Source organism: Somniosus microcephalus, chromosome 7 (assembly GCF_052327205.1).
Source record: "Somniosus microcephalus isolate GS21.2 chromosome 7, FLI_Smic_1.0, whole genome shotgun sequence".
Taxonomy (NCBI): Eukaryota; Metazoa; Chordata; class Chondrichthyes; order Squaliformes; family Somniosidae; genus Somniosus; species Somniosus microcephalus.
In genome coordinates, this window is record NC_140993.1 from 232,819,512 (window position 1) to 232,833,817 (window position 14,306).

Genomic DNA, 14,306 nt, shown 5'->3' on the forward strand with positions numbered 1-14,306 from the left:
GAAACTTCACATGAACATTGGCTAAAACATACACGTGCCTGCCCTTGTGTGTTGTTAGTTGGTATGATTGGACTAGGATGAGGGTGAGTGCGAGGGGTGGCTAGTGAGATGGGGATGCGATAAATTAGATAGAGAGGGATGGGTGGTGGTGCAAGGTAAGTTGGTGTGAGTAAGGACATGCAGGAGTAGGGTAGGGAAGGAGGAGTGATGGGGATGCGGTGAGCGGCACAGCAGGATGAGGTTGAGTGTGGATTTGTGCTAACGTTTTGTAATCTACTGAGATCATTGAAAGGTTTGTGCCACTGCAGCCTGGTCCTCCTGACCACATCCTTGCTTGTGTCCTCCTGTGCAATGTGCAACCAGGCTGCGTTGATCTCCTGGGGTGGTCTCTTCCGCCCATTGGAAGGGAAGAAAATCTCCCTGCGTGTTGTGACTCCCTCCATAAGCATATGGAGGGAGTCATGGGAGAGCCTGGGTGCAGCCGTGCACCTCTGTGCAGTGCTTGTCAGTGTTTGCAGCACCTCAGAACACTGACAGCACAACTGTCAAAATTACTTTGCGCATGGTCCCTTTAAGGAAACCGACTGATGGCGCGTCATCGAGTGACGTCATCAGACCCGCTTGCTTTCAATTGGCCAGCAAACGCGCTGGGTGGGCTTAACAAGCCCTGTCAGGGGAAAATCATTTTGGACAGCGGGCTGGAGCCAGCAGCGGGGTCGGAACCACCCACTGATGTCGCCCAACACTAACCCGCCGAGGTTGGTAAAATTCAGCCCAACATTTCAGGCCGATGACCTTTCGTCAGGATGAAAGGTCATCGACCTGAAACATTGACTCTGTTTCTCTCTCCACAGATGCTGCCTGACCTGCTGAGTATTTCCAGCATTTTCTGTTTTTATTACAGTTGGAGCAACTCGAAATACTCATTGTGGGTAGCTAGCTATCATGTGGTAATCAACTGCCACTGAAAGGTCAATACCAGTTAATATGTCCCTCCGATAGGGAAATGGCTGGTTAAACCGTACTTTTTTTCAGGCAGCCAACAAATTCTTCAATAAATTAGCTTGCACTTTATGGGCCCAACTGGGTAAAAGGCGCAGTTACTCAAAATCGGGTGTTCACTTTAGAAAGAGTGTTCCCGTTAAGAGAAAAGGTGCCTAACTATTAACCTGAGTTTGCAGAGAGACTACATTTCTGAGCTGACCCTTTCTGATATGTTTTCAGAGACAGTACTGCACTGAGACAGTTTCTGTTTGGTTTGCTTAGAATGCACTTTCATTTGTCATTAGGTGATTTAGCATTTTTCTTGTACCACATGTGTTGAACAGTCAACCGTTCAAGCAGAAAACCACCTGGATGGTCTACTTACAAAAATCGACTATCCACGGAAACCCCCTCGCCTTTCCCCCTACCCAGGCACTGAAAACTGTTCGCCAACATGAACCATTGAGCCCTTATTCTACAGAGAACATTCAATTTGATAAACAAAAAAGATGGCCGCAAATAAAACTGCAACCTGATTACGGATGGAAAAAAACTGTAAAAATCCAGGGTATTTTCTTCTTACAAAAATGATTTGATAAATGTGTATAATCGCAGAGCCGAATCTGAAAGTAAACACCTGAATTAGTATTAGTAACAGAACCACTGTATGACAGACAGCTGTGGCGGACACAGACAATTTGACTCAGTCACTTCTAGACTTATCCAAACAATCGTGTTTTACACACAAGCTTTGTTTTACAGCAGTAGGATTTTTAAAAAATATTCTACATTGCATTTTTTTTCACATCCAAATCCTATTTCCCGAGGAGGTATGTAAGTATTAGCAAGTGGGAGCCAATTAATATAAAAAAAAATTCTTTTTAAGCCTATGAATATTCAGTTTATCACCTGAATGCTTCAAGTACAGTAAAAGCCACTCGAGTCTTGTTTTGTTTCACCTGTATTTAGTCCTCACCCCCTCACTGTTAGGTATTCAGGCTTCTCTCAGTACAAGTGCGGCCCAGCTCACAGTGACTCTTCCCATTGTTCGATGCACATCACTGGGCCAGCCCAGAGCTGTAGCTTGATCCGTAGCCACTAGACGGAGATAATAAGTGTTGGTGCTCGTGACTCTGTTCTGAGATGTAGCTAGGGAAGGTCTGTGCCCGAGGAACCTTTGTCAAGTTTAAATCATCTCCTGTCAGAGGAAAAAAAAATAAAAAAATTGTTATGTTACAAGAATTGATACTGCTTTCATGAGGGTTTCATTCCTCTTTTATAATCTTCACATTAACTACAGCACAGACAGAGCAATTCGAAGCTTCCTCTCAAATCTCTCTGAAGTTGCAGGCTGATCTGATTCGAATGGCCTCCTTCTGTGCTCTAGGTTCTTTGGTTTAGCTAGAGGGAGCGAGCAGAGCAATGGGATTAGATTAGCAAAGAGGCAGCATGGACACAATAGGCTGACTGGCCTCGTCCTGTGCGCTATGTTCTTTGGTTTATCTATAGGGAGAGAGCAGAGCAATAGGATTAGATTAGCAAAGAGCCAATATGGACACCATAGGCCGAAAGACCTCATCTTGTGCTGCAAATGTCTATGGTTCAATGGTTTTCATTTGCTGCAGGACTTCCCAGGATTCTATCCTCTCTCCCACCTCACAGCTTCTCCAGAGTAACAACCTTTATCAATCATCATCCAATCTGATCCACCTTTTTGCTAATGATTCCACTTTACATTCATCAACTTCTTTCAAATCACATACCTCCACTCCTCTCACAATGCAGTGTCTGAATTACTAAATCTAGATTTTCTTCATTTGCTTCAATGGGATAATGAAAATATTGGGGGTAAAATTCAACTTTGGTAGGGGCATAAAATGGGCAGTAGCGGACCTGTCGCCCATTATAAATTATGCCCGATTTTCTTTTCCATTGACTTCCACTACCATCCGTTTTGCACCCCGGCTGAAGTTGAACTTCAACCCCATTGTTCCTTTCAATTTTTCAAACACATAGGGCAGCTCTTTTAACTTTGACGGGTGGTTAAAATGGGCGGTAGCAGATTGGCCGCCCCTTATACACACTGTCCGATTTTTGTTCCCATTGACTTCAATGGAAAAGAAAATCACGTGGGATGTATAACAGGCAGCCGATCCACTACCGTCCGTTTTACACACCCCACCAACGTTGAAAGTTCTGCCGGTAGTACCTATAAATCTCTCACTGGTCTCAAACAGCCTCAAATGCTTTTTTTCAATGGCTCCTTCTTAGTGCTTCTTCATCTATTGATATTGTTGGTCTCATTGTGTCCTCTGACCTCAACCAGAACTGCCATATTTTCTCCATGCTAAATCTCTCTTCACACTTTTCTCCTCAACAAATCTTACCTCTCCATAAAGCCCAACTCTGACCAAGAATTGAACACTGTTACCATATCTTGGGAGGTTCTTCTAATACATCTCATTCAATTCTGGACAGGACAAGAAAAACTTGTTGTCTAATAAGTGATTTTTCTGTCACCTTCAGTTTCTCTTTGTTACAACTTTTCCTGTCTCTTGTATACTTCCGCAATATTACTATGGTTATTGTTTCTTCTGAACTTTCCTTCTCTTCTGCCGAGACTGGAAATATACTGCCCTACACACTCTTCCTCTTTCCTACATCCGAATTGTGCTGAGATCAGAGACAACTCACACAGCCTCTTACATTAACTCACGGGGCAGATCTTGGTCCTCCAGCTCAAAACCAACAGGACGTGGGTGAGGTGAAAGGAATGCCTGCCTGATGGAGTGGGTGGGAGAACCTGTCTCCTTTTCCGGGTCACACCAGGTCATTTTCATGAGTTAGGAGAGCTGCCAACGTGAATTGCATTTACCATGGGGACGTTTGCTGTTCAGGGATGCGAAAGAAAATCGGTTGCTGCTACAGATTATTAACGACTCGCAGAAGCTTCAAGAAAGATGCTGTTTTTGTGACTAAAGCAGGGAAGGAATGGTGCGGAGCTGCAGGAAGATGTGCAAGGGGGCAAGAAGATTTCCAGCAGGGTTCTGAGGTTACATATTCAGATTAGTGACAATGACCTTTCAGGTGGATGTAAAAGATCCCATGGCACTTGGTCAAAGAAGAGCAGGGGTGTTCAACCTGGTGCCCTGGCCAATATTTATCCCTCAACCAACATCACTAATAAACAGATTATCTGGTCATATATCATAGCCGTTTATGCGATCTTGCTGTGCACAAATTTGTTGCCACGTTTCCTACATTACAACAGCGGTTACACTCTAAAATACTTAATTGGCTGTAAAGCGCTTTCGGATGTCCTGGGGTTATGAAAGGCGCTATAGAAATGCAAGTTCTTTCTCTCTTTCTGACGCTATCGCACCGTCAAGTGCGGCATCGGCAGCGGGTGGAAGCGGAGCAGCGCGGCAGAGCGACTACAAGAGGCCCCAGAGGCTCAGGTAGGCCTCAGTGCGGCATCGGCAGCGGGTGGAGGCGGAGCAGCGCGGCAGAGCGACTACAAGAAGCCCCAGAGGCTCAGGTAGGCCTCAGTGCGGCATCGGCAGCGGGTGGAGGCGGAGCAGCGTGGCAGAGCGACTACAAGAGGCCCCAGAGGCTCAGGTAGGCCTCAGTGCGGCATCGGCAGCGGGTGAAGGCGGAGCAGCGCGGCAGAGCGACGACAAGAGGCCCCAGAGGCTCAGGTAGGCCTCAGTGCGGCATCGGCAGCGGGTGGAGGCGGAGCAGCGCGGCAGAGCGACTACAAGAGGCCCCAGAGGCTCAGGTAGGCCTCACCAATCTCCAATCTCAGGCAAGGAGAGAGGTAAAAAGTATTCAAGGTGTGACTTCACCACAAAACAGGTAGGTGATTGGTTGGAGTATTTCTCTCGTTTTAAAACTTTAAGTCTGTGGTTTATAGTTTTTAAGGTTGCTGTGGTGTACCAAGGCCTTTCTGGTGCAGAGTGACTGTTGGTAAACCATTTAACTGGTGTAACTAGAGGGATTGATTTAATTTAAATCCAATTAATTAAAGGGGATACTAGCATCTAAAATCGGGCAGAGGGTGTCCATAACTAACAATAAAAAATTTAATTAATTACATAGAATGGAGCAGGTGATGTGTTACTGTTGCGAGATGTGGGAGCCGGTGAACCCCATTGAGGCTCATGGTGATTACGTCTGTGACAAGTGTCTGCTGCTACAGGAACTCCAGCTCCGTGTTGATGAGCTGGAGTCTGAGCTTCAGACACTGCGACACATCAGGGAGGGGGAGAAGTACCTGGACTCTGTGTATCAGGAGGTGGTCACACCTATGAAGTTAATTCATTCAGATGTAGCCCATGGTCAGGGACAGGACGGTGTGACTACGAGTGAGGCAGGTACGGGGATCCAGAAAGTAGAGCTGGAGGAGCCGCAGCCCTTGCTCTTGTCCAACAGGTTCGAGGTTCTTACTCCCTGTGGGGACAGGAGCAGGGACTGCAGGGAGGATGAGCAACCTGGCCACAGCACCGTGGAACAGGGGGCCATTCAAGAGGGGGGAGTAAATAGAAATGTTGTAGTGGTAGAGGATAGTATTATTAGGGGGATAGAGTTCTCTGCAGCCGAGAGCGAGAGTCCCGAAGGCTGTGTTGCCTACCCAGTGCCAGGGTTAAGGACATCTCCTCTGGGCTGGAAAGAAACTTGCAGTCGGAGGGGGTGGATCCAGTTGTCGTGGTCCATGTTGGTACAAACGACTTAGATAGGACTAAGAAGCCGGTTCTGTTAAAGGAGTATGAGCAGCTAGGGGTCAAATTAAAAAACAGAACCTCAAGGGTAATAATCTCTGGATTATTACCTGAGCCACGAGCGAATTTGGCTAGGACAAATAAAATTAGAGAGTTAAATGCGTGGCTCAAAGACTGGTGTGGGAGAAATGGGTTTTGCTTCCTGGGACACTGGCACCAGTACTGGGGCAGGAGGGAGCTGTTCCGTTGGGATGGGCTTCACTTGGCCAGTGCTGGGACTAGAGTCCTGGCGGATCATATAACTAGGGCTGTAGAGAGGGCTTTAAACTAACTAGTGGGGGGGAGGTTCCTAGAGAGCAAATAATAAAAATGACAACAGAGAAGGTAATAGACTTAGGTAGCAGTGGGGAAATTAGAAACCAGAGCCTGTCAGGAAGGGGCAGAAGGTATGGAGTAAAAGGTAAAGTAATAAAAAGGGCAAAAGCAGGAACTAAGTGTCACAAAACATATTTGAAAGTTCTCTATCTGAATGCACGTAGCATTCGTAACAAAATAGACGAGTTAATGGCACAAATAACTACATATGGGTATGATCTTGTGGCCATTACAGAAACATGGCTGCAGGGTGACAATGCCTGGGAATTAAACATACCAGGTTATTTAACGATCAGGAAGGACAGGCAGGAAGGAAGGGGAGGTGGAGTGGCTATGTTAATAAAGGAAGGAATCACTGTAATACAGAGAAATGATATTGGGTCAAAAGATCAGGATAATGAAACAGTTTGGGTGGAGGTAAGGAATAATAAAGGGAAAAAACCACTAGTGGGCATAGTCTATAGGCCTCCGAACAGTTGCAACTCTGTTGGACGGAGTATCAATCAGGAAATAGTTGAGGCTTGTAATAAGGGAGCATCTATAATTATGGGGGATTTTAACTATCATATTAATTGGACAAATCAAATTGGGCAGGGCTGCCTTGAGGATGAGTTCATTGAGTGTATTAGGGATGGGTTTCTTGAGCAGTATGTAACTGAACCGACCAGGGGGCAAGCAACCTTAGATCTGGTCCTGTGTAACGAGACAGGATTAATTAAAAATGTCCTAGTAAAGGGTCCCCTTGGAATGAGTGACCATAACATGGTTGAATTCCATATTCAATTAGAGGGTGAGAAGGTTGGATCTCAAACAAGCGTGCTAAGCTTGAATAAAGGAGACTATGAAGGTATGAGAGCGGAATTGAGTAGAGTGGATTGGGAAAATAGATTAAAGGATAAGACGATACATGATCAGTGGTGTACATTTAAGGAGTTATTTTACAACTTCCAAAAAAAATATATTCCACTGAGAAGAAAAGGGTGTAAAAGAAAAGACAGCCATCCGTGGCTAAGTAAAGAAATTAAGGATAGTATTCGACTAAAAACAAGGGCATATAAGGAAGCCAAATCTAGTGGGAGGATAGAGGATTGGGAAAACTTTAAAAGACAGCATAAAATAACAAAAAGATTGATTAAGAAAGGGAAGATAGATTATGAAAGTAAATTAGCAAAAAATATAAAAACAGATAGTAAGAGTTTTTATAGTTATATAAAAAGAAAAAGGGTGGCTAAAGTAAATGTTGGTCCCTTAGAGGATGAGACTGGGAAATTAATGGTGGGAAATATGGAGATGGCAAAAACACTGAATGAATATTTTGTATCAGTCTTTACAGTAGAAGACACTAAGAATATCCCAACACTGGACAAACAGGGGGCTATGGGGGGGAGGAGCTAAACACAATCAAAATCACTAAGGAAGTGGTACTCGGTAAAATAATGGGACTCAAGGCAGATAAATCACCTGGACCTGATGGCTTACATCCTAGGGTCTTGAGGGAAGTGGCGGTAGGGATTGTGGATGCATTGGTAATAATTTTCCAAAACTCCCTGGACTCAGCAAAGGTCCCGGCAGACTGGAAAACTGCTAATGTAACGCCCTTATTTAAAAACGGCAGTAGACAGAAGGCTGGAAACTATAGACCGGTTAGCCTAACATCTGTGGTAGGTAAAATATTGGAGTCCATTATTAAGGAGACAGTAACAGGACATTTGGATAAACATAATTTAATAGGACAAAGTCAGCATGGTTTTATGAAGGGGAAGTCATGTTTGACAAATTTGCTGGAGTTCTTTGAGGAAGTAACATATCGGGTGGATAAAGGGGAACCAGTGGATGTAGTGTATTTAGACTTCCAAAAGGCATTTGACAAGGTGCCACACAAAAGATTATTGCTTAAGATAAAAAATCACAGGATTGGGGGTAATATTCTGGCATGGATAGGGGATTGGCTATCTAACAGAAGGCAGAGAGTTGGGATAAATGGTTCTTTCTCGGACTGGCAATCAGTAACTAGTGGTGTTCCACAGGGGTCAGTGCTGGGTCCCCAACTCTTTACAATCTACATTAACGATTTGGAGGAGGGGACCGAGTGTAACATATCAAAGTTTGCAGATGATACTAAGATGGGAGGGAAAGTAGTGAGTGAGGAGGACATAAAAAACCTGCAAGGGGACATAGACAGGCTAAGTAAGTGGGCAGAGATTTGGCAGATGGAATACAATACTGGAAAGTGTGAGGTTATGCACTTTGGCAGGAAAAATCGTAGAGCAAGTTATTATCTTAATGGCAAGAAACTGGAAAGTACTGAAGTACAAAGGGATCTGGGGGTCCTGGTGCACGAAACTCAAAAGGTTAGTATGCAGGTGCAGCAAGTGATTAAGAAGGCCAATGGAATGTTGGCTTTCATTGCTAGGGGGATTGAATATAAAAATAGGGAGGTATTGCTTCAGTTGTACAAGGTATTAGTGAGACCGCACCTGGAATACTGCATACAGTTTTGGTGTCCATACTTAAGAAAAGACATACTTGCTTTCGAGTCAGTACAAAGAAGGTTCACTCAGTTAATCCTGGGGATGAAGGGATGGACATATGAGGAGAGGTTGAGTAGATTGGGACTCTACTCATTGGAGTTCAGAAGAATGAGAGGCGATCTTATTGAAACATACAAGATTGTGAAGGGGTTGGATCGGGTGGATGCGGGGAGGATGTTCCCGATGATGGGTGAAACTAGAACTAGGAGGCATAGTCTTAGAATAAGGGGCTGCTCTTTCAAAACTGAGATGAGGAGGAACTACTTCACTCAGAGGGTGGTAGGTCCATGGAATATGCTGCCCCAAAAAGCTGTAGAAGCTACATCATTACATAAATTTAAAACAGAAATAGACAGTTTCCTAGAAGTAAAGGGAATAAAGGGTTATGGGGAGCGGGCAGGAATTTGGACATGAGTCTAGGTTCGGATCGGTCATGGCCCTGTGGGTAGCGGAGCGGGCCCAGGGGCCGTGTAGCCTGATCCTGCTCCTATTTTGTGTGTCTAATTCTGTTAGATTCAGGAGATGGTTCTGTGATAGTAGATTGGTGGTTAGGATCAGATCAGCCATGATCTTATTGAATGGCGGAGCAGGCTCGAGGGGCCGATTGGCCTACTCCTGCTCCTATTTCTGATGTTCTTATGTTCTTAAGATTTACCCCAATGGGCCTTAACTCCCTATCGCACCAATCTGAGTGAGATTACCAAACTAATGCAGAATTGTGCTGTTGGCACTAGAAAATGGGCTGAGAAAGCCCAGTAATTTCAAGTAGTACCTTTAAGTCAGCAGAGAGGAAGCTTACATCCCATCAAGCAGTCTGGGCTGAGTTTCAAACCAGATGATGGAAGTGAAAGTGCAGTGTGCCAACCAATTGCATCACTCAGTCCCTCACAATGCTCTTTGCGCTCAGTATTTCAAATAAAAGGTAAGCTCATTTTTATTTTAAGATATGAAGAGCAAAAATCGCAGCGAGGGTGATTTTCAAATGCTGGTCCACTGCTTCTCGCCTGAGAAATGGCTGGCAGTTGAAAATTAGGGGCTGACAGCTCACCGCCCCACTGATGCTCAAGCCCGCACATGCTCCAACTATTTGTACCAGGCAGTGAGTGGTCTAACCAACCATCCTAAAAGGCCTGAAAGAGTGCTCCTTATTGCTCCGCAAAAATACTGAGGCCTGCTACCAGCCCGTGCTTGCCCCTCCCCTCTGGGTTCGCCGTCATACCCCCTCCCTGCCCTCTGGCCCAACTGACTGGCCAGCTCGGTGTGGGAGCTGGCCAATTTCCTGCCCTCTCACAACCGGTGGGCTCCAGCAGAATCCCGTTTGGTGCCCGCAGCTCGCTGGCTACATTCAAATGAGGCCCGAGGCTGAAAATGGTTGGGGCCTTCCAGCACTGGCTTAGGGCAGGAAGCGTGGCCGATCCACCGACTTCACGCTCGGTCCGGGTGGAAATCAAACACTTCCCACCCCAGTGCCTCAGAAATGAGATTGTCCCCATTACATGGAGGAACAATTCAAAATGAGAATCAAAACAGTTAGGCCTCGATTTTAACTGACCTGTGGAGTCGGGATTGGAGGTGTGCGGGGGGTTAAAGCCCCGAATTCGGGGGTCCCGACACCATCCCGCCCAAAACCCGCCTCCATGTAAGTTTCAAAGGAGGTGGGTACCTGCCCCACACTGGGACCCGCCGACCCAAGGCAGGAAGTGATTAGTGACAATTAACTGCCTGTTAACAGGTAGTTAACAGGCAGTTTTTATCCTAATCCCTATTTTTAATCTTGAACTGTGGGATTCCCGACGGCTCCAAACCATGCCAGGTTAGAGGAGTCGAGCCGTCGGGTTGAAGGACTTGGAGGGGTCGAGATATCGGTGTTCAGGTGAGTGATGGGTGCATGAGTGCAAAGGTAAGTGTGTTTGGTGTGTCTAAAGTGTGTAAAGAAGTTTAAATGACCTGTACTTACCTTTTTAGCTTTCCTTCCTCTAGGTTTTGGGAGTCCATCATCCAGCCGGCACAGAAAGCAGAACGGCTGCGAACTGTCAAAAGTGACAGCCTGCAGCTTTCTGTGCCGGAGAGATTTCTAACTGAGTCTGTGTAGAAGGACTCAGGTTAGAAGTAAGACTGTCAGTGTTTGACTGCTTCAAACAGCTGTGAAACACTGATATTTCATCTGTCAAAACATCTTGACAGATGAAATTTCAGTCTGTGATGTCACCTGTTGCCGGGTGGCCCTTAATTGGCCTGCTGAACCCACTGGGCGGGCTCAACAAGGTCAAACAAGTTAAAATCACGTGGATTGGCCACATCTCGATGGGGGCGGGACTACAACCCCGAAAGTTGCAGTCCTGCCTCCTTCCCGACTTCTGAGTGAAAATCACCCCCTTAATATTTACAGTCTACAACACTCCTTGGAAACAACTTGTGATGGTTGTAGAATCAATCAAACGTTACAGGAATTCTGCTGGAGAACATTTTTAAGCAGCAATTCCTGTCACTGATCCATTAGTGTAATCCATTACCTTTGGAACCTTCTCTGAGTGAGATACATAATGAATGACATTTTAATCCTTCACGCAGTCATCACACCAGTTGTTGTGTTTACTTTATGCAATCTCTGTTTACCCAGCATGATAAGAGTGAAAACTCTGTTTACAGTAAATTTACAACTACAATCTTAAACAGAGAACTCTAAACAGCTCCCCAGGACAGTGTGACTCAAACAATGCCAGGCAAGCTGAGAGTTCTTTACTGTTCTGTGCCAACCACTTTGCATCCTTAGGAGCCTGGGCTCTGTGACAGAAGGTTTACAAAGTTGGTGCAACATTTTTATACATTCACAGGATGTGGGTGTCACTGGCAAGGCCAGCATATATTGTCCATACCTAATTGCCCTTGAGAAGGTGGTGGTGAGCCACCTTCTTGAACTGCTGCAGTCCGTGAGGTGAAGGTACTCCCACAGTGCTGTCAGGGAGGTTGAGTCCCAGAATTTTGACCCAGCGACAATGAAGGAATGGCAATATATTTCCAATGTAAGAAATCACACAACACCAGGTTATAGTCCAACAGCTTTATTTGAAACCACAAGCTTTCAGAGGGACTTCACCTGACGAAGGAGCAGCGCTCCGAAAGCTTGTGATTTCAAATAAAGCTGTTGGACTATAACCTGGTGTTGTGTGATTTCTTACATTTGTCCACCCCAGTCCAACACCGGCATCTCCACACCAATATATTTCCAAGTCAGGTTGGTGTGTGCCTTGGAGGGGATCTTGGAGGTGGTGGTGTTCCCATGCGCCTGCTGCCCTTGTCCTTCCAGGTGGTAGAGGTCACGGGTTTGGGAGGTGCTGTTGAAGAAGCCTTGGTGAGTTGCTGTAGTCCATCTTGTAGACGGTACACACTGCAGCCATGGTGCGCCGCTGGTGGGTGGAGGGAGTGAATGTTTAAGGTGGTGGATGGGGTGCCAATCAAGCGGGCTGCTTTGTCCTGGATGGTGTTGAGCTGCTTGAGTGTTGTTGGAACTGCACTCATCCAGGCAAGTGGAGAGTATTCCATCACACTTGTGCCTTGTAGATGGTGGGAAGGCTTTGGCGAGTCAGGAGGTGAGTCACTTGCCACAAAATACCCAGCCTCTGACCTGCTCTTGTAGCCACAGTATTTATGTGGCTGGTCAATGGTGACCCCCTGGGTTGTTGATGGTAGGGGGATTCAACGATGGTAATCCCGTTGAATGTCAAGGGGAGGTGGTCAGACTCTCTCTTGTTGAAGATGGTCATTGCCTGGCACTTGTGTGGCACGAATGTTACTTGCCACTTTTCAGCCCAAGTCTGAATGTTGTCCAGGTCTTGCTGCGTGCGGGCACGGACTACTTCATTATCTGAGGAGTTGCGAATGGAACTGAACACTGGGCAATCATCAGCGAATATCCCCACGTCTGACTTTATGATGGAGGGAAGATCATGATCGCGTGGCACTGAAAGAGGATCATCAGCAGGGAATGAAGTCATCTGGGACAGAATGTTTTGTCAAAAAGCAACAAAACAAAAATTTGTGGAAGAAAGGTTGTGGCTTAAAATTTTTTGAATTCAGTTAAATACGATCAATCTATTTTGGGATCAAAATTTAGCTGTGTGTTTACAGTTAACGGATGGGAAATACTGGCTAATTTCCCCAATATGCATTCTCAGCATGCCCCAGGAATGGCATATTTTTTTACCCCTTTATTCTTTTTATCTTGCTGATGGGACAGAGGCCAGAGAGATATGTACATGGCTTTTCTATCTTTTGCAAATACAGAAGAGAATGATGTAACTCGTGCTGTGCATGCAATGTGTCTCATCAACAAACTGTAGCAGTGTGAGAGAGTCTGGAAGCTGGGTAATTAGATCATTTACATATTTGAATGGCAGAACTACTTACCTAAAATGTTTTCAGGTTCAGGCACAGACATCCGCTATTAGTATTGCACCGACGCATACACGAATGCTGCTGATACAATTCAGCCATCGCTTTCTTAGTGCATGGTATTACCTGAAAATATACATTGCACCTGGGAACTGGTTCACATTATGGGTTATTATGGTTTGCTTTCACCTCGCCAGAGATCCAGTGTGGGACCCAGTTTACATAACTTGCAAAGGCAAATGTGGGCTCTGCTTGCTGGTAGCGCCCACTCTTTGCTTCCCCACAGATCTGCCCCTCGAGGAATTGGACATGTTGGAGGATTAATTTTCCAATCTGGGCCACGCACCGCGAGGGTCCACGCCACTGGCAGAGCTTCAGAAAACCGTGCCTAATTTCTTTCCTTTTCCTTCTTAGAGTTGTGATTGTGGACTCATATTGTTTGGTAAAGTTCAATAAAGGACCCCTCTATAAGACTGCTACCTGATCTGAAGTCTCAGTTACCACACACACACGTCTAAATAATGGTTTGGTTTTGCAGCCAAATACAGCAGTAACAATGTGTGAAGCTGAATATCTGAGATGTCAGAGGAGGCCTGGGCCTCACAGCTCATACCCTCCTGAAGAGCGATTACTGGAAGTGTGAGGAGCTCATGGACTTCTTTATCTCTAAGATTGAGATCATCTGTTCAGCTGCCTCTGCCACTTCCCCTAGCCCACCAGGCCAAACTTCCTCTAAGGTTAACCACTGCCCTAGCCCTGAACTCACATCTTTCTCCAGTTTCTCTCCGATCTCCCATCATGACCTCTCCACGCTCATCTTGTTCATGAGACCCACTTCCTGCTCCCTCGACCCTATTCCCACCAAACTGCTGATCACCCAACTTCCTTTTCTGGCTCCCATGTTAGCTGACATTGTTAATGGTTCTCTCTCCTCAGGTACTGTCCCCCTCTCCCTCAAATCTGTTGTCATCACTTCTATCTCTTCAAAAAAATAACCCTTGACCCCTCTGTCCTTGCACACTACCGCCCCATCTCCAACCTCCCTTTCCTCTCCAAAGTCCTTGAACGTGTTGTCACCTCCCAAATCCGTACCCATCTTTCCCGCAACTCCATATTTGAATCCCTTCAATCATGTTTCTGGCCCTGCCACAGTAGCAAAATGGCTCTCATCAAAGTCACAAATGACATCCTTTGTGACTGTGACAAAGGTAAACTGTCCCTCCTCGTCCTTCTTGACTTGTCTACAGCCTTTGACATGGTTAACCACTCCATCCTCCTCCAATGCCTCTCCACCGTCGTCCAGCTG

The 14,306-nt window shown here is 45.8% G+C and overlaps 1 protein-coding gene across 1 annotated transcript in view; it reads right to left on the minus strand.

Moving 5' to 3' along the window:
* Nucleotides 1–1,052: 1,052 nt before the first annotated feature.
* Nucleotides 1,053–14,306, minus strand: part of dok6 (docking protein 6) — a 759,619-nt gene continuing 746,365 nt past the window's right edge. Inside the window, exon 8 of the mRNA XM_085993440.1 lies at nt 1,053–2,182. Coding sequence (XP_085849566.1) covers nt 2,043–2,182 — 140 coding nt within the window. The 3' untranslated portion in view covers nt 1,053–2,042. The remainder of the gene's footprint in view (nt 2,183–14,306) is intronic.